Here is a 27,521-nt window from a genome sequence, read left to right on the forward strand (position 1 = left end):
GAGTGCTGGGATTGAAGGTATGCTCCACCGTTGCCCAGCTGATTTTAAAATATTGTATAAGTACACTTATTTCCTCCCTTGGTTTTGGTTTTGTTGTGGTGTATGTATGTGTGGTTATTCAAGACGGAGTTTCTCTGTGTAGCCTTGACCGTGGACCAGGCTGGTCTCTGACTCACAGAGATCCGCCTGCCTCTGCCTCCCGAGTGCTGGGATTAAGGGTGTACACTACCATGTCCACTTCTTGGTTTTTTACTTAATCATGTCCTTTTCTGCAGCTTCTTTGCTTTCCACCTCCAACTGATGCAATCCATGAACTCTCTAGATTTCCATGAGCGAGTTTTACTTCAGAACCAGCTTGTCCTCGAACCTTCTCTAATGGCATCAATTGTCTCCTTAAAGCCAGAAGGCAGGCTTTGATCTCAGAACTTCCTATGGATATCAAAAGAGAGAGTTTGTCATCTTTTCTTTATTGAATTCCAAGTGATTCTGGTGCTCTTGGATTCTCCTTTGTTGTATAGAGTCATTAACAGTATTTCCAAGTAAAATAGTTTTGAATAGAAAGGGAGTTGATTTAAATAAAAATAGTAGCTGGGTGTGGGGGCTCATATCTGTTCCCCTATAATCCTAGCACTTAGAATTACCTCAGGCTGGAGGCCAGCCTGGGCTACATAGAGACCCTGTCTCAGAGAAACAAAAGTAAATTAAAAAAAAAAATCTTAAAATTGAGCTGGCTCGGCAGATAAAGTACTCGCTACACAAACCTGAGGTCTGGAATTCAGATCACCTAGCAACCACACAAATGCTGAGATGGTACAGCTGGGCACCTATAGTCATGTTACTCAGGAAGTGGAGACAATTGGATAGCTAGGCTAGTTGGATCTGCACGCTCTGGGCTCATGGGAGAGATCCCGCCACAGCATATACGGTGGAGGAAAACCCAGGAAGAAGCCTAGTGTCAACTTTGGGTCTTCACATGCGTGCTCCTAAACACATGAACATGCATGTACACAGACATGTATACACGCATACATGTAAACAAAGCAAAACAGACCCCCAGTTTACGCAAAGCAGTGTACAGATGCTCTCAGATGTGGCAGAGGCCCTGAAGGGGAACCCTGGGCCGCTGATGGCAGCCACAATGCCCTGGTGTCTGTCATGGGATTCTTTGTGTGGCAGCTAAACTCACACACAACGTTTAGGAAACACTTGTAGCAAATTCCATATGGATGCAGCCTGCCACCTGGACCCACTATTACATCGACGCTAATATAATACGTGTTGAGGGCTTAAATTAAAGAGCTGGGCCCTGAACCAAAGTGTGAAAAAACACACAGTTCTGCTTCGGGGCTGTGACACAGATTTTAAAGACAGAGTCCCCATCTCCTTGCCTAGAAAACCATAGAGGGTCAGAGCCACAGGACAGCCCCCCTCTGCGGGAGCCTCAGACCTTGGTGTTTATTGTACTGGGTAGCGTTTTACACCTGGGGTCTGCAAAATGCTGAAATGGGGCATGACCGGACCTTTGAAAGCAATGATCAAGATGTGTTTTCTGCGACAGGGAGATTACCACATTGTGTGGGAAATGCAGTCACCACGTCAACACTCACGGCTGTCTAAGGAAGAGGAGCCAAATGTTGAGGCTTCCTTTCTCTTTGAAATGCAAAATGCTCCACACACATGGGCACGTATGTGCGCTTGTGCACGCGCGCACAGACACACACACACGATGCAGAATATGACTCCAATTAATGAATAAACCAAATCCAGGTTTTCCCCTTAACAACCTTCTGACCGAGGACATTTTCAAAGCCTCCACTCTAACGTGGAGTCCCGTCACTGTGATGGGCTGTTTTGTGTCCTCTGGGCTGTCCGGAGCCTCTTTTCCCACGTTTGTGATGCACTCTTGTCCCAAGGTCCTCTTGTGGTAATCAAGTGTGAACCAACTTGTTCTCCCTCCTCCTCTCAGATTACACAACTGAAGATTGAGAACAACCCCTTTGCCAAAGGCTTTCGGGGCAGCGATGACATGGAACTGCACAGGATGTCTCGGATGCAAAGGTAAGAAATCGGGGCAAAATGCACCCCACAGATCCTCCAAGCAACATTTATGCCATCCAACAGAGAAAGAGATCTCTCATTCTCTTCTCTCTGTCTTTCTCTCTCTCATCTGTCCCTATATGTTCTCTCTCTGTAGGTCAAACGTCAACACAGGTACCTTCCTCAATCACTTCTCTACCTTTTTTTTTTTTTGAGACAGAGTCTCTCATTAAACCTGGGCTCCTGATTCAGTCAGGCTGACTGGCCATTGAGCTCCAGGGATCCTCCTATGACCACCTCCCCACAAGTGGGATTGCGGGCAAGCCTCAGCACACCTAGATTCTGGGTGCCATGGGTTCTGGGGATCTGAACTCAGGTACTCATGCATGGGCAGCGGGCACTTTATGGAATGGGCCACTTCCAGGGCCCCCAGCCCTTTCTCTGATAACCTTTATGATCTGGATGGGCGCTTTCAGGCAGCCTGCAGCGTCAACGGTGGGGTAGGATAGGATCCAGCTGGCCCAGGTTCCAAGGCTATATGCCTCCTCTTCTGTGTGTCCCTCCCCGCCATCAAACCTTTCCCATTCCCTCATTCGTCTCAGCTGTTGAAGGTTGTTCTTTTGGCAACAGCTCTCCATCAATGAGAGAGAAGTGAGCAACCCCATTTCCTGAGGGCGAAACACAGACCAACTTGACACCAGGTGGTTTCCAGGACAGCTCATGAGCATGGGAGTTCCAGTGGGGAGCCAGTGCCAAAAATCAATTGCTAGTTTTACATATCCTGTGGTCACAGTCGCTGAAATGAAAGATAGAAAGGGCCGGAACAAGCATACACAGAGAGAACTGGGTCTGATGGAAATGACTGAACAAGTAAGGCAGGTCGTCGATTGATCTCTCAACTTCCAGCTTGACCACTACATGGCAAGAGAATTAGAAATCACATCTTGAGCTCCTTGATCAAATGTGTGTGTACAAGCACACGCATGCGCACGCACACACACAAGCACACAGTTACACATGCACGAATACACGCGAACACATACACAAGCACACAGATACACATGCATGCATACACACACATGGTGGGTGTACACACACGGTGTACATACAGATACACATGCACACACACACACACACACACACACACACACACACCTGGTGAATGTAGACATATACTCTCTCATTTTCTCTCTGTTTCTCTTTCCCTCTCAGTGCATTTTGTGATTCAAAATAAAATGAAATCACTGATGACATTCTGGAAGAGAAGAAAAGGGAAAGTTAGTTATATTTGGAACATGGTCATTCAAAAAGGGTGAGGAACCAAAAACAGAGAAAGGGATGGAGATCCCATAGTCTTGAAGTCTAAACATTGGTCTAAAAACTGTGTGCTATGAAATCAGTTTAACTTAAAAAATATTATTTTATTCATATGGGTATTTTCCATGCACATGGAAAATGTGCTATGTACATTCAATGGCCATGGAGGCCAGAAGAGGGTGTCAGATCCCCTGGAACTGGAGTTACAGATGGTTGTGAGATGCCACGGGGGTGCTGGCAATCACATCCAGGTTCTCTGGAAGAGCAAGCGCTCTTAATTGTTGAGCCAACTCTGCAGCCCCAGGTATATTTAAATTCAATATTTGCAAAATGGATTTTTAAATTGGCACTTGCTATAGTTCTAGGGTCAGTGGAGTCTGTGCCAACACAAATCCCATCTAAGCAGAGATGGATACAACTACCCAAGGCTCGCAGACAGCCAAGTTCAGAGTCACATTCCATGCGGATGGTAACTTTGCCTCAGACGAAGCAACAGCCATTCTGAAGCCCTCTCTGAGAGCTACAGGTGAAGCCCAGGTCATCAAAGGGTCTTAGCATTGCCTACCTCTTCCATCTTTCCTACAAGGCCACGATGGATTAGAGAGGTCAGGAGGCAATGGCCTGCTCTAGCCCCAGCAGTCCTAAGGCAGCTCTTTCTGTGCTGAGGACCGAATTCAGGGCCTTGCACGCAATAAACCCATGCCCTACTGCTGAGCCCGATTCTTCTTGATGCGTCTTAGCATTCAGCACCTGTCTCCTGTCACACTGAACTCCAACCCTCCTTGGCAGCGGCAGCCTCTTGACTTACATACGCTGACTGCAGCCCCTTCTCCTCTGGAGCCTTCTCCAGGCAGTCCCACACAGAGCCTTGCCAAACACAACCAGACAAGATCACTGCACATGCAGGAACTCCCCAGGTTTCTATCACTGTGGAAGGAGGTCCGGGAGACCTCTTATCACTGACTTCACACCCTTCCCATCAGACCCCGCTACCCCTGGCTTTGTTCATTTGGCTCACGGTAAAAGAGGCACTCTGTACGCTTTTTCTTGTTTGTAGCCTTGGGACGTGTGTTCAGTTTGCCCCTGATCATTCCCCTCTCTCCCCTTGCATTCCTTAATAGTCTTTCCCTGATGGGAAGCTCACAGGAGCAGGTGTCGGATACTAAAGGAGAGGCAGGTGGGGAAAGGGCAGGTGTTTGAGAGCTAGGACACATGGATGTCCTAACCCGCCTTCACTGCCACCACGGGTCCAGGTCAAGCAGGTCTCTTTCCATTCAGGTGTCAGATGGGAGAGAGGAAAAAGGAGGGTGTAGTAAGAGCTGCGGGCCTCTTCCCATAGCCCAGCTCCTGGCCGCCTGGCTAGCTTATACCCCGAAATAACAGCACACAAACTGTATTCATTTTAACACTGCCTGGCCCATTTCTATTAATGTGTGTAGCACCAAGGTGTGCTTACCAGGAAGATTCTAACCTATGTCCATCCTGGGTCGGAGCTTCATCACGTCTGCCCCAGAGAGGAGAGTCTGAGCTCACTTCGTCTTCCTCCCAGCATTCTGTTCTGTTTACTCCACCCATCTATGTTCTAACCTATCAGGGCCAAGCAGTTTCTTTATTAATTAACCAATGACCTTCCTCCATCAGGAGGGGGCGAGGAGGGAGGGGGGACAAATGGTAGTGGCTTGTCATATTGGAGCCTAAGATCTCTCAGCCTAAGAACCATAGGTCTCTGTGGTCACAGGAGTTGTGTTGGGGAAATGGGAGAAGGCTAGACCTTCTTGGGGATTATCCAGCTCTTTGTAGGTGACTTTAGGGACAGTGATGGAGGAAGCAAAGTGGCTGATGTAACAGAGTTTCAAGGTCAGTCAAAGCTGGGGTTGTCCCTTGCTCTGTATCACTTGTAAGAATTACTTGTCTGGGAGGTGGTGACACACGCCTTTAATCCCAGCACTCAGGAGGCAGAGGTAGACTGATTTCTGTGAGTTTGAGGCCAGCCTGGTCTATGAAGCCAGTTCCAGGACAGCCAGAGCTACATAGAGAAACCCTGTCTCAAAAAACAAAAATGAAAAACAAACAAGAAAAAAAAACATTACTTGAGAAAATGCTGCAGGGAACCTGGGTCCTAATTCAGGGAAACTGTCCCGGGACTCTCAGTTCTGACTTTATTCAGAATTTATTTTGGGATGTTGTCTCAAGCCCCAGGTTGCTGTAGGTAGTGACAAGCAGGAACCGCAGCTCTTGGAGTCAGCTGTGATAAAGGCCGGCTCACTGTTAATCTTGTAATTCTGTTTCCTGTCCCCCACACACTCGGTGACAGCTGATGGAGGAGGAGGAGGAGGGATGGAATCTGGAAGAGAGAGAGCGGCAGGGCTCTGGAGGCTGCACAACTCTTCTAGGGCAGCTTGGCCAAGACCTGGACACCGTCCCACTCTAGCTCCGTGCTCTCTCTTTTCCGATTCTGCATTTGGGCAAACACGGCCGTGGCTTAGCTATTCTTCAGTATTCATTTACAGTGTCCGGTTACAGGAGCCATCACTGCTTATAGTAAACACGGGAGAGCTGGGGGAAAAATTAGACCACATAAAAGGCCTATTTCCAGCTTCCTGTGACAGTGTGCACGCACTCAGGTTGTTAGGAAAAATGGGGACTGCCGTAAAAACAGCTTCTCGCGGCCAGTGTTCCTCAAAGTTCTGAGAGATGAGTGATGGGGGAGCTGGTTTTAGAGGGCGCTTGGGCTCACCCGCGTGTCAGGGCTGAGGTTTCAAAGATGCTTCTATGTAGAGAATGAGACTAAGTCAACAGGAAGGGAGGAGGGAGGAAAGGAATGAAGGAAGGGAGAGGGGGAGACAAGGACAGAGGGAGGGAGGGAGGGAGGGAGGGAGGGAGGGAGGGAGGGAGGGAGGGAGGGAGGGAGGAAGCTGGCAGGACGGCTCCCAGCTGAGTGAAGGAAATGACTGACACTTGCAATGGGGTCGGTGTCCAGAATAGGTAATGTCGAATAGATGATGCTGTCGAGATAACCCAAGGACAGCAGAAATCGTGCACCTGCGTGCACACCAGCTCAGCCACTGGGGAGGACTGCGACTCCTCTGTGGCCAGAGACAACCCTACACCTTGCCCTTCGCTGATGTCCCTGCCTTGAACTTGGCTTTGGTGTCTATAAAGTATCTAGACAGCTTGAAGACACCTGGGAATTGCAGATGATCAGGGCCCGTGAGGTAATGAGATGCTGTAACTCAGCCTTCCAGCATTGCCGCAAATCCCCGAGATAATTGCCTTCATAAGAAAAAAACTTAATTTGGGTCACAGTTTCAGACATTCTGATCCACAGTGGGCGGGTGCATGGTTCCGTGGAAAGGCAGAAGCCCAGGGCAGAAGAGAGCAGCAGATCTAGAGACTCACCTGGTAGCAAGTGTGAGAGGGGGTGTGTGCGGGGGGGGGCATCTTCCAAGATCTCTGAGGAGGGCAGACCTCTGACTCGCCTGCTATATTTTATTTCATGTGTATGATTATTTGCAAATCTGTGTACCACTTAGGTATTAATGCTCTCAGAAGCCAGAAAAGGGCACTGGAACTGGAGTTACAGATGGCTGTGAGCTGCCTTGTGGGGGGCTGGGAATGGAACCTGGGTCCCCTGGAAGGGCAGCCAGTGCTCTTAGCTGCTGAGCCATCTCTCTCTCCAGCTACAGGTCCCTCTCAAGTCTTTGGGAGAGACTTATCTACAGGATAACTCTTAATGTCAAATAGACGAATCCCAAACTGTCCTAGACAGACTGGGACGTCCTGTCCCGAGCTTATTCTGTCCGTTCTTTGTGTGTGACTATCTGAGCCAGAAAAAGTGGAACACAGGGTCACCCCAAATTCCCCGAAATGCATCTCTAGGTTGCATACAGAAGAAAGAGGTGTGGGGCGACCTCGGTTCTTCCACATAGGACCTTGGGGTGGTTGAAGGACCGTAGAGTTCCGTGTCGCAGAGTTCAGTGAAACCCGTCTATGATCCACACTTGCAGCGTACGCTGACCAGGCCACACACTGCTTGTGATTTCTGGATCTGGGTGGGGCTGGGAGACGAGGGCTGTGACTTAAGGAAGGAAAGGTAGGTTCTCAGGCCACCCCCTCATGGTCATGCTGCCAGTGCACTGGAGCGCCACACACAGCTTCTCCAACACGGGCTCTGGCTATAGGAGGAGGTTCTTCGTGTCCTTCGTTGGCCTAGATGGAGTGACCCTGAGGTTTAAACTGCCTGGCAGGCACAGAACAGGGACGTCCCGTGTTGCTTGTTGGCCATGCTGGGTGATAGTGCATACCTTGGAGAGGTCACAGGGCAGGTGGGCCTGTCACAATCACAAAAGTGACTGAGATGCAGAGCCCTCTTTATGAGCAAGGAGGTCCTGGGGGTGGAGGGGAGTCCCCTCCTATATGATGAGAGGTGTGGAGGGGAGCCCCCTTCTACAGAAGGAGGAATGGGCATTGAATTCAAGGCAGCTGCAGAGGTCCCTGGGTGCGCCCTGGTGGCTGTTCTGCTACAGGTGGTCCAGACTGAATGTCCCTCACCCAAAATGTTTGAGCTCAGAGACCTTTCAGAGTTGGGAGTTCTGTGAATTTTGGATCATTGCATGTACATGGACGATTTCAACTGCGCATGCGATGATTCATTTGTGTCTCCGTGCCTTGTACACGCAGACTGAAGGGAATACTATACAGTATTTTTATATTTATTTATTGATTGATTTTTATTGAGCTCTACATTTTTCTCTGCTCGCTTCCTTTCCTCTCCCCTCCCCTTTAACCCTCTCCCAAGGTCCCCATGCTCCCAATTTACTTAGGAGATCTTGTCTTTTTCTACTTCCCATGTAGATTAGATCTATGTAAGTCTCTCTTAGGGTCCTCATTGTTGTCTAGGTTCTCTGGGATTGTGACTTGTGGGCTGGTTTTCTTTGGTTTATGTTTAAAAACTAATTATGAATGAGTACATGTGATAATTGTCTTTCTGAGTCTGGGTTACCTCATTCAAAATGATGTTTTCTAGCTCTATCCATTTGCCTGCAAAATTCAACATATCGTTATATTTTTCTGCTGTGTAGTACTCCATTGTATAAATGTACCACATTTTCCTTCAGTCAAGGGGCATTTAGGTTGTTTCCAGTTTTTGTTGTTGTTGTTGGTTTTTTTTTCAGCACTTGTCAGTTCTTTGGATTACTTATATTTTGTTCTTGTTTGCTGGGGACAGACTCTGTGGCTTTTGCACAGGCCAAATAAGTGATCAATCATTGAGACACATCCCCAGTCCTACACCTACATTGTTTATTATTATTATTACTATTATTGTGTATGTGTATGTGTGTGTATGCATGTGTATGTGTGTATGTGTGTATGCATACCATGCATGTTTGTATTGGTGGTAAGAGGACAATTTTGTAGAGCTGTCTTTTTCATTTTGCCCTTTTGTGGGTCCTGGGGATGGAACTCAAGTCTCTACGCTGGTCCAACAAGTGCCTTTCCCTGCTGAGTCTTCTTGCCGGTGTTGTACCTGTGCTTTGGATTACAGCAAGCGTGCAGTTTCCCAGTCCGAGGTGGTCTTGCCAGTGCTCAGAAGGCTTCAGGCCTTGGAGCGTTTGGATTTGGGGGTTCAGGATATGCAGCTTGTGTTCCCTGGAATCATCTAATTTTGTGGGTCAACACACTTCATGGCTGTGATGCCCTCAGAGAGGAGTGATGCTATCTGCATTTCTTTGTTCTTTTGAGAGTAAGGTAGATGTGTCTAGATTTTGAGCTGTCCTCAGCAGACAGTGTGGGGGAGTTTGGATCTCAGGACACAGTAGCCAGGTCAGAACCACCCACCCCCATTGCTCAACAGTTTTGGAGGAACTCATCCTGGCTACATTCATTGTCCTCCACCTCTGCTTGGCCTTGCTTGTATCACTTTTTCCACTATATCCTTTCCCCTTAAAGTCAAATGAAAGCAGCTGGTAGTGGTGCAGGCCTTTATCTCAGGCGGGTCTCTAAGTTTAAAGCCAGCCTGATCTACATAGCAAGTTCCAGAACAGCCAGAGCTACATAGAGCTCTCTCTCTCTCTCTCTCTCTCTCTCTCTCTCTCTCTCTCTCTCTCTCTCTCTCTCTCACACACACACACACACACACACACACGCAGGAGCACACACACACTAGATTAAATGAACTCAAGAAAGACCCGGAATACACTATATACACAGGGAAAAAATTCAACGATTTCAAGGGACTTGTGGGGCTGGGGCCCTTCCAAAGTTACAGTTCTTCTGTTCCTGCCTCTATCCCTTCTGCTTGTAAATCAAATTTCAGCCCCTGACCACATACATGTCTGGCTTTCTTATGGAAGGCTGAGCGCTCTTGCTTTCCCTTGCTTGTGGCTGAAGACCATCCAAATGTGCGGTGACTGAGAAGTGACTTGAGACTTCTTTGTGTCAGCAATCCAGACTCCTGACTCTGCTATAATTGTGGATTCTGCCCCTGCTCCACGGGGTGGGGTGGGGGAGGGACCATGTTTATCTCAAACAAGAGGGAGGTTGAGGTTGTAAGTGGAAAGTTCCGCCATTCTTTCCCCTCCTCCCTCCCCCCTTCGCTCTTGTCTTGCCCCCTTCCCTTCCCTTCCCTCCTAGGAACACCTAGTTCTTACCCCTCTGCAAATTACCACCCGCCCTGTGCGGCACCATCACCCTGTGCCATGCTGGCTACTCGGTGTCTTTCTAGAGCTTATTCCTCGTGCATGCCTGGAACTCTCTATTCCTTGGCCAGCCTGACTCCATGCCTCTTCCTTTTCAGCCCATGGCAGCCACCACTCTAGTCTCCTGCCAGAAGTTGGCCCATTTTAGGATTCTACCTAGGAGTGAGGCCCCACATTCTATCTTCCTGTGTCTGGCTTCTCTCCCTTAGCACAACACCCTCCAGGTTCATTCATGGTGTCTCCAGTGAGAGGAGTTATTCCTTTTTGAGGTTGACTTATCTGCTATACACACACTCCTCATTCCCTTTATCTGTTCACCTGTAGGCATAGGTTGTTTCAATTTCTTGGCTCCGGTGACCAGGACAGTGATGGGCACGGGAATCCAGTCACCAATTCTATCCTTTCTGGATGCAGACCCAGTGAGGGACTGCTGGATCATACAGTACTCCTATTTTTAGCTTTCGAAGGAACTCTGTGATGTTTCCCGTGATGACTGTGCCAGACCGTATCCCCACCAGCAGTGGAGAGGGTTCCCTTTTCTCCACCTTCTCGCTAACACCTGTTATCTCATGTCATTTCGATAGCAGCCATCCTAGCAGGTGTGAGGTGACAGCTCCCGGAGAGACCGACCGCCTTGCATTTCCGCTGCGAGTGGTGGAGTTGACCCTTTCCTCCATTCCTGTGCCTTGTTGGAGAAATCTCTGCCTAGATCCTTTACATAATTTATATTTTTTATTTAGTTAATTATTTTGGGGGATGCTGGTGGTTCATCTCAGTGCTTTGATCCTGCTAAGCGTGTGACTCACCACTGAGCTACACTCCCAGACTCCCACACCATCATCATCACCATCATCATCACCATCATCATTATCACCATCATCATCATCACCATCATCACCACCATCTATCTCTTTTCCTCATCTGTATTGCGGCAGTATTTATCAGTTTTACAAGCAAATTTGCTAGAAAAGAGTTCTCTATGTCTCTCTGGCAGTCTGTGGCTCCGGGATGGGACAAAAGCTTCCTACACCTTCCTGCTCATGTGTCTTCTTTGTCACATACGTGCCCATCTGTCTGCCTGTCCATTCTTCCAGGCCATCTCTCTGGTGCACCTACATAACCATCACCCATCTACCATCCGTCTCTCCAATGTGTTCACGCCATTCCTCCACCTATCCTTCTCACTATAACATGAAATTTAAACTAAGCCAGAGGAAGGAGCCAATTCACCCCAACCCCTTCAGCGTGTGTATCATTAACTAAGATTCAATTTTTCTTCACAGTTCTTTCTTTTCTTTGAGATTTCTAGAGTGAAATATACATAAGTTTACCTTCTGGTTCTTGATAAGTGTACATAATTGTAAAATCTAAACCCCTGTCAAAATCTACCAGAAAAATCCCCCCTTTCCCCTTATTTATTAGCATTTATAAGTGTGTGCACATATGTATATATGTCTCTGTGTATGTATGAGTGCATATGTATGTATATGTGTGTGCATGTGCACATGTGTATGTTTGTGTGAATACATATGTATGGGTGTGTATATATGTATATGCATTGTGTATGTGTGTGCATATGTGTGTGTGTGTGTATGTATGTGTGTGTGTATGTGTGTGTGGCCTCAAGGTTAATGTTAGGTGTCTTCCTAGAATGACATAAGGTCCTTCACTTGAACTCAGAGCTCATTAATTCATCTGGTCTAGATGCCCAGTTTGCTCCTGGGATCCCCTGTTTCTGCCTCCCTCGCACTGGGATTACAGATGGGATTCCAGTTCTGCTCGGCACTTTGTGAATGCTGAGAACTGAATTCTGGTACTCAGGCCTTTAGAGCAAGTTGGTTGCCCACTGAGTCATCTCTCCAGCTGGCAAACTTGTCAGTATTTGAGACTGGACTGTTGAGTCTGCATTGTGCAGTGTGCCAGGCGTGAGGAAAGAGTGTCTGATGGACAGCCTGAGCTCTTTAGGGCGCTGCCCCAGTCAAGCCCACTGCTGTGCCTTCTGCGGAGCTTCCTCCTTGTGACTCCTGCAGGGTGGGCCTTGGTTTCCCCTTCCTGTAAACGGAAGAAAAGAGACAAAGGGACAAAGGGAGACAGGCCCAGTTTGCTCCATGGCTTCAAAGCTGTCAGGAGCACTTGCTCCTGACAAAAATGGGTCTGGAGAGATGACTCAGTGGTTAAGGGCACTAATTGCTCTTTCAGAGGACCTGGATTTAATTCTCAGAACCCACATAGTGACTGAAAACTATATATAACTCCAGTTCCTGGGGACCCAGTGCCCTTTGCTGGTCTCCATGGAGACCAGGCACACACATGGTACACAGACACACATTCACACTAATCACTCATACACATAAAAAAACAAAACAAAACAAAAGTTGAAGGCCATCCTCGGCTATGTATTGAGTTTGATGCCAGCCTGGATGTTCTCTCTCTCTCCCTTCCTCTCCCTTCCTCCTCTCTTTCTCTGTGCTTAAGTATGGGCATCCACCCAACCAGGCCAGCATCAGAACCAGGAGCCAATTCTCACCGTTACTCTCTCTAGAGATGTATAACCACGTGACCCCATAGCTGCAAAGCAAGGTTGTTCCTAAAGTTGTCTCTAGCATGAGGAGGAGTCCCTGAGAGTCTTGGTCCCTCTCAAACCACACAACCCTAGTGGGAAATTTGCATAAAGTATTTGGGCTTATTCTCCACAGCAAGATGGTTCTTTCTGCCTTTCTGCTGTGAGCCGAGAACCAAATTTATCCGTTATCTGTGCTGATCTGTATGATGCCTGGGCTGTGTGCCATCTGAGGTGTGCCTTCCTGGTTTCCCATGGTGCCCACATATGTCCGGTCATAACAACTCCCCCAAGTAAATTAGAAGGTGCGCGCACCAGGAAAGCTCCCTAGGGGCCGTATTTGCCTGGCCCATTTTAATTTGGGTCTCAGATGAAAGTAGGGAGCCCGTAAAGGAATGTGCCCCACAAGAACAGGACTTTTATAGCCCTCACCCCACTTTGGTTGTTTAAAAATGCTGCCAGAAATTGGGTAAGCATCTCCTAGAGAAAACAAAACTGAACAAAAGCCCCCTCCACATCAGCTCTCCGCCACCTGCTCTCGTGAAAAGGTCGATTCAATCGGCTCGGGTGCAGTGGAAAACGGATTCATTAGCTGGCGGCGAGCTGATGGTGCAGATTGGCCCTCGACTTCAATCTTCCCTTGTAATGTTTTACAACCCAGACCCAGTGACAATGGCGTCATTCACTCGGCGCTCACTCGCAGGGAACAGAACGTCAGGGAGCCTGAGTCAGGGAGGGTCTGCTCTGTGGGTTCTGGCACCCAGGGAGAGCCGAGGGACCCGAGATCTGGCTTGGGTCTGGTGCCTCTGAGCAGAGCCCGTTTGGTGGGATTGCCGGAGGATGACAAGGTCAGCAGGGCTTCAGGAACAGCGGGACTTGCCCAATGACCTCAACCCTGCTCTGTGTAGATGGTTCCCAACTCTGTGATCATAAGCCTGTTAGCAGTGCGCCAGCAGAGCCTCCCTGTCACCACAACCAAGTTTGTCCTCAAGAGTTTAGGAGCAGAATGGACTTTGAATGGATCCGCTTGTTGGCTCTTTAAAGCTCTCCGAACTTGAATTTTCCTATCTGTATGGTAGCTCCTAAGTATTTGCACGCAATGAGGAATGGTCTCGGAGCAAATGAGGGAAGACACTGAAGACAGTCAGTACGGTGGCTGGAACATGGGTGAGCGTTCATGAAACACTCCCAATCATGGTAGTGATGGCGGCAATGGTGATGACAGTGGTGGTGAAGATGATGGTGATGGTGGTGGTGATGGTGGTTATGATGGTGATGTTGATGGTGATAGCGGCGATAACGATGGTAGTGATGCTGATGATGGTGATGGTGGTGGTGGTGATTATGGTGAAAACCTGCCCTCCATGGTTGCCTTACACACACATACCCCTTTTCAACATTTACTCTGCTGTGATGCTCTAGCTTCTTCACGGGTTCCTTAAGCTTCAGATGAAAACAACTTGTACCTTCCCGTCTCAGGCACCATGTTGATCCCACCAGAGAGACGCTAACAGTTCCCCCGTACTGATGGATCCTTTGGTGGGTCCACTGAAGAGCTCCGTGGGGTACCTTCCCTGCGTCTCTCTCCCCTCACTGGCTGGGGAGGCACACTGCCTTCCCTTACCCACAGCCTGGCACCGTCAGATGGCCTTGGGATGCAGCACCTCAGGCACTAAACGAGATGTTCTTGATACACGCTGGGGATGATGTTTGAGGCTCCTTAGAGGGAAATAAGCTGGGAGGGACACGTGGTTATTGAGGATAATATCACTTTTCCACTTCTGGAAGTGTTTATAAAACAGGGTTTGGCCTTTCTCGGGGTGAGTAATTCTGCAGTTTGGCAAGGCTGGATGGGAGAATTCCACGGAGCACACTGGTACGATCCCTTGTAAATTCCCTCAGCCAATATTTTTGGAGGCGTATTTTCTTTAATTAAAAAAAATAACCATCCCCGTTAAACATATAAAACCCCAAAACGGTTTCTCCCTTCCTCCTGGAGTGCTGACAGCCCAGTGCTTGACCTCAGCAGACCCAGGCAGAATTACCGGTGAGAATTGATGGCTTTGGTAGTGTTTTATTATTTTGCTTTTTCTTTTATTCTTGTTTTTCCATTACATGGTTTGAACCACAAAACCAGAGCTCTCGAGCTAATGCCATTCTGCTTAGCTTCCTGGCTGACTGGTGGCCATGTGGAGCATCCCAGCTGGCATCCGAGATGGCACAGGCCCCCGGGAGAGGCGTAGCCAAGAGACTCTTGGGTGTCATGAGTGGTGGGTGTGTAGTATCATGGAAACTTGGCAGGCTCTTCGTGTCCCTTGCCTGGCCACCATGATGTGTTTCCTCATAACAGACGTAGACAGGGGCAGAGAAGTCTATATCACTGGTGCATAGAAGGGGACCTTGATCCCAGGCCTCTGTTTTAGATATTGAAAGATGTATTTAGGTAATGGTTGGGCTAGAATTCTGGTTGTCTTCTAACAAGTTCTGAGTCTGTGGGCAGGTTGTCTCATCTCTCTGTGCTTCAGCTTCCTAATCTGTAAAATGGGCACAGCAATCATAACACCATCATAATTCATGAAAAGGGTGCCATGAACTCATGCCTGTGGCATTCTCAAGAATTTTTAAGTAGGGGCTTGCTACTGAGATTGTATAATGTACGCCTTGTACTTTATTTCATTTTTAATTTATTGCAGTTCAGTTATTAAAACTCAGAGTCTTATACATCCCATGAGAATACCACTGAGCTCTATTCTTAGTCTGTTATCAATTAACTAATTAACAAATTTTGGTGCTGAAAATTGAATCTCAGCTTACTAGGCATGTACTCTACCACTAAGCCACATCTCCAGCAATGTATATAATGTATGTACGCATATATGATTTGTGTGTATCATGCATGTGTGTACGATATATATTAGGATGTGCATATGTATGGTGCATGTATGTGTGATATATGTATGTATGATGCATGTATGATGGATGTATGATGGATGGGTATATTGTGGTGTTGGGAATTGAGCCAAGAGCTTCATGCATGCTAAGTGTACCTCTGTGCTATACCTCCAGTCCCAAATGTATGCTTTAATTTCCACAAGTAAGCGTTTGTTTTAGCTGCATGGAAGGAGCTGAGTTAGTACCCCAAGCACTTACTTTCACCGTGTGTTTGATTGTTCCATAGTGAGACTAAACCGATTTGGGTCAAAAATTACTTTCAAAAATGCCTAGAGAAATATTTGATTCCAGGTTATGCCAAAAAAAAAGTTCTGACTCTTGGGATTTCCTGATCCATATGTGTTTTGTATCAGAATATGTTCCTAGTGCCAGGGGTCTCTGGCTGAGTGTTGAAGCCTATAAATTTCCTAGAATACTGTGATTAACTCATAAATCACAGGCTTTAGACAGGAGTCTAATCATGCTGAAATGGCTATCAAATTATTATCATGTTATTGTTATTTTGAACTCCGGATCCTCCTGCCTCTACCTCCCAAGTGCTGGGATTATAGATGCAATCCACTCTGCTCAGTTTATTTGGTGTTGGGGATCAAATGCAGGACTTTGTGCACACTAAGCAAGCACTCGACCAACCCTACATCCTCAGCTTGGGAGGGACCAGATTCGGAGAGCCTGGGAGGATGCTGAGCAGGAAGCCTCAGGGTGACTACTGAGGCTCAGCAGGGTGTGTGTGTGATGCAAGAAGAACCTGGATTTGGTTTGGCCTCATCTTGTTGTGTGATTTCCATCTTCTTTATCTTCCCATCTCTCCCTGTCCTGTGTCTCTTCTCTCTACTTAAAACATTAGCCACAGTGAATGGCACTTGCTGTGTCCTCCTCATTCCTTTGCTCAACAACCCTTTAAACTGGGAATTTTTTTTAAAGTGGGGCATTTTCACTCGTAATCTCTTGTATATTAAAAATTTTAATTATGCATGTATGTGTGTGAGAGGGGGATTATGTGCACACAAGCGCAGGTACCTACAAACTCCACAAGAGGGTGTTGGCTCTCCTGGAGCTGGAGTTACAGGTGGTTGTGAGCTGTCCCATATAGGGGGCTGGTAACCAAACTTAACTACTGAGCCATCTCTCCAGCCTCTGAGAACTTCTTTTAATTATTATTATTTGTGTGTGTGTCCCCATGCATGTGTACATGTGATATGTATTTGGGGCATGCATGTGCCATAGTGTGTCAGAGCACAACATTGTGGAGTTGGTTTTCTCCTTCCATCTTTTCGAGACTTCCAGGGACTGAACTCAGGCCTCTAAGCTTGTGAGCAACTTCTCTACCAACTGAGTCATCTTTCCTGACTGTGAACTAGGGATGCTTATTGCCCCCAACTTACAGATGGGAAAAAGCAAGACACAGATCAGTTAAGTACAGCAGTGTGACAAAGACAGCGACTTAAAACGAATTCAAAGTCACAACCAGGAATCTGAGCACAGTAGAAAGACCTAAGGCTGTACCTGACTGCCCAGAGTTCTCTGCTCTACTTGAGCAAAGACGTACCCTTTAAAAAAGTATTCAGAAGTTAAGCCTAAATGTCTGGGCAGCCATCCATCTTTTGAATTGGACAATTCAAAGACATGTGGATGAGTTGAAGTAGTTCCGATGCCCAATGTCAGGGCGGGTTCTTAGGTGTCCCCTGGCTGTTTTCAGACCTACTTGCTAAATGCAGGAGATGTGAAAAGTGAGTGCCTGAACATATGGATTCGTGGTATGGGATGCCAGAAGTGTCCCTGGGCCATCTTGATCCCCAAATACCCCTTGGTTTTCATTTGTTGACGTTTCTGGTGGATTCGTTGGCACGTGGCTCAGCAAGAGGGCTCAGCAGCAGAGCACCAATGGACCTAACTTTCTGTCTTCTTCCTTCCAGTAAAGAGTACCCCGTGGTTCCCAGGAGCACAGTGAGGCACAAAGTGCCCTCCAACCACAGTCCTTTCAGCAGTGAGACCCGAGCTCTCTCCACCTCATCCAATTTAGGGTCCCAGTACCAGTGCGAGAATGGTGTCTCGGGCCCCTCCCAGGATCTTCTGCCCCCACCCAACCCGTACCCATTGGCGCAGGAGCACAGCCAAATTTACCACTGCACCAAGAGGAAAGGTGAGTGTGGCAGGCCTGCCAGCACCCCCTCCCTTATCGCACTCCTCCCCAGGGTGGAGTGCACAGGGCATTCTTCTATTAGCATTTTTTCAATAAATAACACAGAAAAATAGAAGGGATAGGAGATTCAAACCATGCAGGAAACAAGTAAGAGATTCATTTAGGATGTCTCTCAGTGCAGCCTCCCCTTGAGGAAGATGGAAAATGTCTAGATCTGCTTTATAAAGTATGCATGTGCGTGTGTGTGTATAGCATGTGCATACACGCACATACACATGCACAGAAATACGCAATATTTACCTAATATATATACACAGACATGCATACTAATACAAAGACGCACACATCATACACGTTGCACACACATAACACATACCATACAAACAGCACACATATACCTCCCCTCTCTCACACACACCCTCTCTCTATCATTTACACCCCTCTCCCACACACATACACAGAGTCTTTACATCCGTGCAGTAAGGTGTCTCAGGCATGCCATAGTTCCCTTATCAAGTGAGAAATTGATGACTTTTCCCTAAGCTGTCCGAGCCAAGGAGTTTGTGTCAAGAAAGTAAACTCCATCAGCCCCTTCTGGGAGCCAGAGCCATCTACCATCATAGTTAACATGTGCACTGTGGTTGAGTTTAGCTTATCTGAACATTTGTTTGTGTCTATGTGTTTTGATACAAGGCCTCACTCTGTAGCCCAGGCTGGCCTAGAACTTGCAATCCTCCTGCCTCGGCTTCCTGAGTGCTAATCCTCTCTGGGTTTCTCACTTGTAAATGGGGACAGGCTTCCCAGAGCTGTGGAGGCCTGGTCAGCACCCAGCAGACTATGGCTATCCCACATAGGTGGCATGGAGTCACTGTGGATACTGAGTCCCTGGAGGATGTGAAGATACAGTCACTGTGAGTCACACAGAGGGGACAGGGTGGCCTTCAGCCCATGTTCTTCAGGGTCAGACACCAGGGGTGCGGCCCCACCTTTGGGAGTCGGAAGTGTTTTTGTGATGTGGGCTAACTTAACCTTGGTCTCCTCTGATTTAGAAGAGGCCCTGGTGTTATGTGTCTTTTGGGGTTTGATGTGAAGGAACAGTAGGTGTGTGCATATGTTGTGTGCTTGTCTGGGGTGGGCTCCGTCAATGGCAAATGTTTTGTTCTAAAACACCTAAGTCATAGTCTGGCCTGTTACTACTCTCCCCACCAGTGCCTATTGGGCGCCAGCAGAAGTGCAGTGACCTGTTTCTGGACCTTTAGTTAAGCCACTGTCCTCAGGCACCGCCAGCAAAGCTACTTCTGTAAAAGTTGTAGTAGAATTCTCAGGAGCTGGGCTTCCCGGAGGAAGAAAACATGTTCTGAGTGACTAGCCCAGGCTGCCCCATCCTGGCATTCGGAAAGGATAGATGTGCTGGCGTTGGTCCTTGCCTGGGGCTGATGCCTGACTTCCAGATGGACCCCAAACCCTTCAAACTCCTTGAATTTCCGAGGCCTGAACAATGTCACCCCAACAGCCCCCAGCCTGGCTCCCCACACATCCACCCTCGAGTGGGCTGGATACCAGATGCGGCAAGCTTGTCTGTTCTCTCGGCTTGCAGAGAGGGAAAGAGTATCCAAGGAGGAGTTCCTGTTCAAACATCCTGTCTGATGTGATGGCTAAAAAGGTCCTCACTTGTCTCGGTCTCTGAGTAAGTCTTCTCCCAATGTAGGTACGGGGACCTCTACTTAAAGGTGGTAAACTGAGGCACAGAAAAGGGCTGGTGAGTTTTTTTTTTTCTTTTAAGAGAAGGTCAAACTTCGTATATAGCTCAGGTTGGTCTGAAACTCACTGTGTATCCCAGGCTGGGCTCAGACTCACTACGTAGCCCAGGTTGGCTTTGAACCAACCTCAGTTGCCTGTATCAGCTTCCCAAGTACTGAGATTGCAGGCAAACTCCACTTCACCTGGCTGGCCAGTGGTTCATGAAGGTGGAATTGGAAGCTAAGTCTGGTTTGCACACCGATACCCTGTGTCTCTTAGCAGCACACTCTTGTCGGTGTTACCACCAAGCACACTCTCAAAATGTCATCTCCAGAGGGAGACTGCCGTGGAGACTTGGTCATACATAACGATAGAGAACTCAGCAGGTTTGCGTTAGGGAGCTCTGTTGATTAAATTAATGCCAGACCTAAAGAGAAGAGAGGCTAGAAAGAAGATTGAGAAGAATCAAAGCCCGTTTGGGGTCAATACTCACAGCAGAGCCCTTAGCCACGCCTTCTGCATGGATGTGGTGCTGGGAAGGCTGCAAAAATGCCAGAGTCAACCTCTCTGCTTAGATGCACTTAGAATCACCATAGTGAGCTGAAGCAAGGGTCTGCCTGTTGCAGAAAGGGTTGCAACTGCTGTCGACTTGCAACCAGGTTACCCTGGGCAAATTGTTCACTTTTCGGGACTGGGAGTACCTCTAATGGTGAGTTAGGTGGATGAGGGCATGAGACGAGAGAATACTTGGGAAGTGCCTGGCCCGCTACCGGCATAGCTGAGCACCTGAAGCAGCAGCCCAGGCTGTCCCCTGACCTTTACATATGAGGGTCTACACGTGTCCCTCATACATGCAAACATGAATGCCACACACACAGCTTCAGATTGCTAACGGATATCAAGCTGGAAAAACAGATGGGGCGTGGGATCAGGGAGAGTGGAAGGCAGCTAGGAGAAGGGTAAGGGAGGGTGTGGGTGTCCACCCTCTCTGGAGAAGGTTGGAGCATGGGTGCCCAGAGCAAAGGAGAAGACTGGAGAGAGAGGCAGGGCCAATTGGGTGTCTCCTAAGCCATTTCTATTATAGACTCAAGTGCTATCTGAACAGGCATGGGAGGCCGTCAGGGGGTCAGCAGCCTGCAACTGTCCTGGTTAAATGTTGTGTTTGGCAGCATCACTTGGCTGTGATAGGAGGAGACAGGAATGACACCAGACACCTGTTGAGGGGTGACTGTAGGTTGTGAGGCCTGCCATGGTGGCTCAGAGCTGGAGAAGTGAGTGGAACCAGAACCTTGGACTAGAGATAAGAATGTGAAAATGTGTCCCCCTACTCTGTCCCTTCAGATTGGACACTAAAGCTCAGAGAGATGGAGATATTTTCCCAAAGTCTCTTAGTCAGTGAGAGGCCTGGCCCGGCATCCCCAGTGAAGCCAGTGGAGCTGGGGTACTAGGGAGTGCAGTATATACTCCACAGAAAGCCTCTGGTCTTCCCAGAAACTTCTGCCTTCCTTGCCACCTTCTATGCTCCCAACCCCCAAAGGAGCTTTGGGTGACAGGGAAGCCAATGGGGTCAGAAGGCAATTCATCATCGGTCCCCACGGTGTGAGGTGATAAACGAATCAGGGAGGCTTCCTTCCAGTTTGGGACTCCCTAGGAGAGATAACTCTGTGGGTGGTTTCCCCCCTGGCCCCAGCCTGGCCCTGCTATCTGACTTCCCCTCATTGTCTGTCCGCCTTCCAGCCAGCTCAGGAGCCAGGCCCATGCAATGTCAAAGAGCCCCACAGGCCAGGAGCCTATCCTTGTGTTTGGACACGGCTGTCTCCAGCCTATCTCTCTCAATGGATGGAGTCATAAAAGCTGGGAAGGTCTTTTATCAATGCCACTCCATCAAATCCAGGATCTGAAGATCGGAGAGAGCACTCGTCTTTCTTTCCCTGTACCCTGACTCTCACCATGCTCTCATTAGCAAGCAAACCGACCCAAATTAAGATGTAGCAAAGGCATTCACAGCACTGGCTATCAAAGGGAAGGCCACAGGAGAGATGAGGAGGGCCTACTTGTTTCCCATGCTATGAGGTTTGTAAAGATTTTACATGTGTTTGTTTTGTGTGCACGCACATGTGTGTAAATGTGCATGGGTGCACATTTACCACGGTAAGTGTGTAGAGTTCAGAGGACAGCTTGCAGGAGTTGCTTCCAGCCTTACCTCCTGCGGTCTCAGGAATCAAATTCAGGTTGCCAGGCTTTTCAGCAGGTGCGTTTACGGGCTGAGCCTTCATGCCAACCTGATGTTGTGTGTTTTTAAAAGTTTTTAGAGCTTCAGTGTTTTCCCGTAAGTGATTTGTTCAGGGCAGCCTGAGCTGGAGAAATGCCCAGTCCTCCTTCCTCTGTCCTGTGCACCAATATCAAATTCTAAGGTAATATGACTGATGATGAGTGATGAAAGGCAGAACTGGGGAGAAGTCAAAGGCGTACTTACTGAGAACGTGGTGTACACTGGGCCCTGTAAACAGAAAGCAGACTGGAGAGAGATCTGTTCTCATGAAACATGTATTCTTGTGGGGAGACAGGCATGAAGCCAGTGGGTAAACTCATTGTAGTGGCTTAGGTTCTGAGTCAAGGTGGTTTTGTTTTTACTTGAGATCTACCCATGATGCCATCCCAAGGTCTCCATTTTAACTCAAGTACTGAGAGTTTGGGTCATATATATTCAAAATCTATCATCCATTCATTTATTTCTCCATCTATCCATCCATCTATCCATTTATCTATTTAGTCATTCATCCATCCACCCATCTATTAGTCCACCCACCAACCTATTCATCCATCCATCCATCCATCCATCCATCCATCCATCCATCCATCCATCCATCCATCCATCCATGTAAGGTGTTGGCTGACCCTATTGAGTTACATTAATAGCAGAAAGTCCAGGGTCACCCATCCTCACTTTTTTGTGACTCAGAAGGTCTGAATGAAGCCATCTTCTGACTACCTGCAGATCCCTCAGCCGAGAGTTCTATGAGCTGGGTTCCAAGGTCTCTGTCTGTGGAGACGCCACAACATTTCCTTGCGTTAACTCAGCCAGCAAGGGATATGACCCACTTGGGAACTGTGACCATATTTGCTCAATGGGATCAGTGACTTGAAAAGTGGCCCTGGGAAGCTTCCAGCTCTGGAATCCACCCAAATTCCTCTGAGTATTGGGTGACCTTCAGAGCACCATCTGCCTAGTATGCTAATAGAGAAAATTAGAGAAAGGGAGGAGACGTGGCTTATGCAGATGGATAAGGTTTGAGGGAAGAGATTTCCTACTTCAAGTACTGAGCTGACTGCTGTGTAAGGCAGACAGACAGGAGGCCACACTTGGTATTTCCTTAATTAAACCTAACGAGGCGTTTGGGGATTGCCCCCATGAACAGTCAGGGACTGAGCTTAGAGCAGTTCAGGTCTCCATCCATGGCTACTTGAAGCATAAGCCTTGGAGTCAGGACTCTGCTTTAAAGTCAGGATTCTGAGCTCATCACCAAAACCATTTTATCCCCGATTAAAACAACAACCCCCCCAAACAAACAAACAAACAAACAAACAAAAGCATGTCTCTAGAAAATATTAAAAGAGCAGGGCTTCCTGCAGTACTATACTGTATTGGGTGGTCAGATTCAGGAAGAACTTCCCTGTTACTCAAAAGAATTAGCTGGATTCGCAGGGTTGCAAGTGTCCTTGAGCATTCTTGCTGCGTGTGCTCAGAAGCAGAATCCTCAGGTCCTCGACTAGTCCCATTAGAACACTTGACATCTGCTTACGGCTTTTTCCACCGCCAGGGAAGCTAAGCTCGACCCAAACAATAAAAAGAATGAAAGCAGGTCTTCGCCCTGGACACACACTGAGACTGCATGCAGTGCTTTGACCTGACCTGAAGCCTGGACCCTGCGGTAGAATTCCTTTACAGTGTGATGACGCCTGGGAAGACTTGAGAATCCTCAGGTCCTGTGTTCAGCAGGAACCCGGGTTGGGAGTTTTCCTGAGCATTCTGCACCAGATCTTTTTGGGTCTTAAAGACTGGAATGCATAATTTTACGATTTTCCAAACTGTGTTCCGACCTTTTTCTTATTATTCTTCCTCCCCGTCCCACCCCCTTTTAAACTTGTAATGAATCTGGAAGGGATCAAAAACTTAAAAATGGTTCCTTTTTGCCTTTCTTTTTCTCTTGCCAAGGGTACCCTGCAGCTGTACTTTCTGTTATTGAAAGGGGGAACGCCCTTGTTAATAATAATAATAAAAAATCCAAAGCTATGAGCCCAGCCGGCAACAGTGAGATCTTTGGGTTTAAGGTCTGGTGGGCTGAAGGAAGATTGGGAGGAAGGAATCTAGAGAGGAGGCAGCAGGCATGAAAATGAGCCAAAGGTGGCAATGTCAAGAGTCCAAAAGCCTTAGCTAGTTAAAAGTTTTTTTTCTTAAGTAAACATTGCAAAACATCTGGATGTCTTCAAACATCTGCGTGGTTGGCATTGTGTACACAGAACACCTGCAGAAGTGACTGCAAGAGTTTCCTTGGGGGGGGGATGTTTTGAATTTTTTTTTTTGGTACCAATGTTTGGGCACCCTATGGTTCCCAGATGTGTTGCAAATGTCTAGCTAAAAATAAACGTACAATGCCGAGAGGCAGGCACAAGCCACACTGCACAGGGAGGCTTCCAAGCTGCCTGCTGGCATCACCTGGGGAACACAGTGACTTGTGCTGTGTGGCTGAAGCCAGATCTACACTTATCTATCCATTGGAAGGGCTGTTTAATAAACCAACCCATGGGCTGTGCCGGCAAATGGATGCTTACTTTATACCCCAGTCCTTGCTCTGAGTGACAAGATAGTTAGCTTTTCTTTAGTCACTGTTCCCTCCGACATATGTCTGCCTGGGTCATAGCTCCAGTCAAAACACCTGGTACACTGCCTGGCACTTGGCAGAGCTCAGGCAATACCCGCTGGGTTGCCAGATGAATGGCATCGACCCTCAGAAAGGTGGAGAGCAAAGAAACAGGGCGTCATAGGCGCAGGAAGTCAGCACCCGCTTTGATTTCTGTCCCTGTCACTTCTCTGAGGTTCACTTCCTGCTATGAGAAATGGTAGCAAAGACAGACATGTTGAAGGGCTTTGTAAGACAGAGTGGAGTCACATCGTAGGTGCGTCGTGAGTAGTTTCTTCCTCGTGGCGTTTAGGCTAACATCTAGCTCCATGACTGCTGACCGTGCAAGAAAGATCATGACCAAGACAATTGTACTTCTCAAAGACAGCCATGGTTTCCTCCCCTCCCCATCCTTCCTTTCCCTTTGCTCTCTTTCCCTTCCCCCTTCTCCTTCCTTCCTTCCCTTCCTCCCTTCCTCCCTCTCTCCCTCCTTTCGGTAACAAAACAATTGTCACTGATTGAGCCCACCCCAGACAAGCCTACAGCATACACACAAGCCTATACCTTCATGACAAACCCCCAAAGACACAATCTACCTGGAGCCTGAAGTACGATATCCTCTAAATCAGACAGAGGAGACCAAGGTTAAGTTAGCCCACATCACAAAAACACTTCTGACTCCCAAAGGTGGGCTGCACCCCTGGTGTCTGACCCTGAAGAACATGGGCTGAAGGCCACCCTGTCCCCTCTGTGTGACTCACAGTGACTGTATCTTCACATCCTCCAGGGACTCAGTATCCACAGTGACTCAATGCCACCTATGTGGGATAGCCATAGTCTGCTGGGTGCTGACCAGGCCTCCAGGCTCTGAGACACCTGTCCCCATTTACAAGTGAGAAACTCAGAGAGGATTAGCACTCAGGAAGCCGAGGTAGGAGGATTGCAAGTTCTAGGCCAGCCTGGGCTACAGAGTGAGGCCTTGTATCAAAACACATAGACATAAACAAATGTTCAGATAAGCTAAACTCAACCACAGTGCACATGTTAACTATGATGGTAGATGGCTCTGGCTCCCAGAAGGGGCTGATGGAGTTTACTTTCTTGACACAGACCCTTTGACTTCTCACCCTTCTTTTCCTACCCTCCTCATTTCTTACACACACACACACACACACACACACACCATACATGATCAAATCTGGAGCAAGAACTCTGCCACTGGACTGCATTCCCAGCTTCATAAGTTATTTGTCAGCATATGTTGATCAGAAAGAGATCAGGAGATGAAAATTGATAATGTCCAATCAGGAGGGTCAGATCTGCCCCAGGGAATGGGCATGTTTGAAGTGACAACTTGGCAGATACCTTCAGGTATGGCCTCCCTGCAGGGAGCAGCTGGCAGCGGCTAGAGACCAGGTCTTCCATGACAATGATGTGCCGTCTTGTCCTGGTTATGAGAGACGTTCTTTAAATTATCAGGGGACTAGCGATTTGCATTTTCTTCTTCTTCTTCTTCTTCTTCTTCTTCTTCTTCTTCTTCTTCTTCTTCTTCTTCTTCTTCTTCTTCTTCTTCTTCTTCTTCTTCTTCTTCTTCTTTGTTGAGTTTTGGATTGCATACATGTGATATGTTTTCACCAAATCCATTCCTCTTTTCTCTCCTCAATTTAATCTTATTATCAAGTGAGGTCTGCATCACTAACCTGCATCAGAAGTGATGAGATGGTAGTTGGGGGGTGGACTCCCCCTTTCCACTTCCCCTACCCCACCACCCTCCTGGCAACACACTAAGAGAAGAATCAAATGATTATGTGTTGAGGGCTCTTAGCCTGGGGTCTGGGTCTTAGTAAGTTTTTGGCACCCCGAAAGTTGTGGAAAACTGTGTGTGCATACATTTTCAAAACATTCTTTTTCTGGGAATTCTTCTAGGAAATGACCCATGCAAGCACATTGGTTAGCTCCCAAGAGGGCCAACAGTCCCAAAGTGCCTAATGGAGACTCTTCTGGAGATGAAATTATCTCCATTACCCTGTTCCGAGACTAAGTATTGCACAGAAGAGGGATATGATCCAGTCCACAAGACACAGAGACACAGGGATTGATATTGACTCAACAACTAGTAAAGGGGATTTGTTCAAAATTACATTCATCCATCCACCCATCCATCCATCACCCACCCACCCATCATCTATCCATCCATCATCCATCCACCCACCTACCCATACATCCATCCGTTACCCATCCATCCATACATCTATCCATCCATCTATCCACCCATACATACATCACCCACCCATCCATCTATCCATCCATCCACCCACCCACCCATCCATCCATCCATCTACCCATCCATCCATCCATCCATCCACACATCTATCCATCCGTCTACCCATCCATCCATCCATCCATCCCCCACCCACCCATCATCTATCCATCCATCGTCAATCTACCCTTGCATCTATCCACCATTCACCCACCCCATTGACTCACCTGTCAATCCATCATCCATCTACCTATCCATTGCATGGGATGTTTATTGTTTCCTTCACGCAGTGTGACATTGATGAGCAGACACTTTATAGTGAGATAAGCAGATCACTACTCACAAAGCCACCATTATCAGCCACGGTGTCAGGCCTTGGGCAAGCTTCTTACCCTCTCCGTTCCTTTTCTCTCACATATGAAACAGGACTACTAGCCCACCTCATAAGGTTGCTGTGAGGATTGAGTGGGTCATCTTGTGGGAAGTGGTTAGAACACGGCCGGGCATTGTCAGCATCGTGTGTATTTGTTGTTATTGCTGTTTCTGGTACTTCTGTTGTTTCTATTATCTCTGCACTTATACCGGGTTTGGGGTGATAGAGGACGGATGAGATAATGGACAAGAGGGGGAAACAATGGTACTACTAATGTTATCATTAATAATAAGGCTGGAGATGATGATGATGATGATAATGATGGTGATGATGATGGTGATGGTGTTGATGGTGATGATGATGATGATGATGGTGATGATATGCTTTGTGGAACTTTTCTGTGTACCAGGCTCTGGATTGCTTAGTGGACACATTTTCTCATTTAATTCTCAGTGTTCCTCTCTGTAGGAAGTGCTATAGAGGACTTCGTTACATTTTGTAGATTCAGAAATTAACTTAGTGCAAGGTCAAGATTTTGAC

At 47.7% G+C, this 27,521-nt stretch overlaps 1 protein-coding gene across 5 annotated transcripts in view; it reads left to right on the forward strand.

Annotated features, from left to right (window-relative positions):
• Positions 1 to 27,521, forward strand: part of Tbx5 (T-box transcription factor 5) — a 48,576-nt gene that overhangs the window by 18,884 nt on the left and 2,171 nt on the right. For all 5 annotated transcript variants that reach the window (XM_075957612.1, XM_075957626.1, XM_075957635.1 and 2 more), the window contains 2 exons: positions 1,967 to 2,058; positions 17,481 to 17,707. In XM_075957612.1, coding sequence (XP_075813727.1) covers positions 1,967 to 2,058; positions 17,481 to 17,707 — 319 coding nt within the window. The remainder of the gene's footprint in view (positions 1 to 1,966; positions 2,059 to 17,480; positions 17,708 to 27,521) is intronic.

This window comes from Microtus pennsylvanicus, chromosome 1, assembly GCF_037038515.1.
Source record: "Microtus pennsylvanicus isolate mMicPen1 chromosome 1, mMicPen1.hap1, whole genome shotgun sequence".
Lineage (NCBI taxonomy): Eukaryota > Metazoa > Chordata > Mammalia > Rodentia > Cricetidae > Microtus > Microtus pennsylvanicus.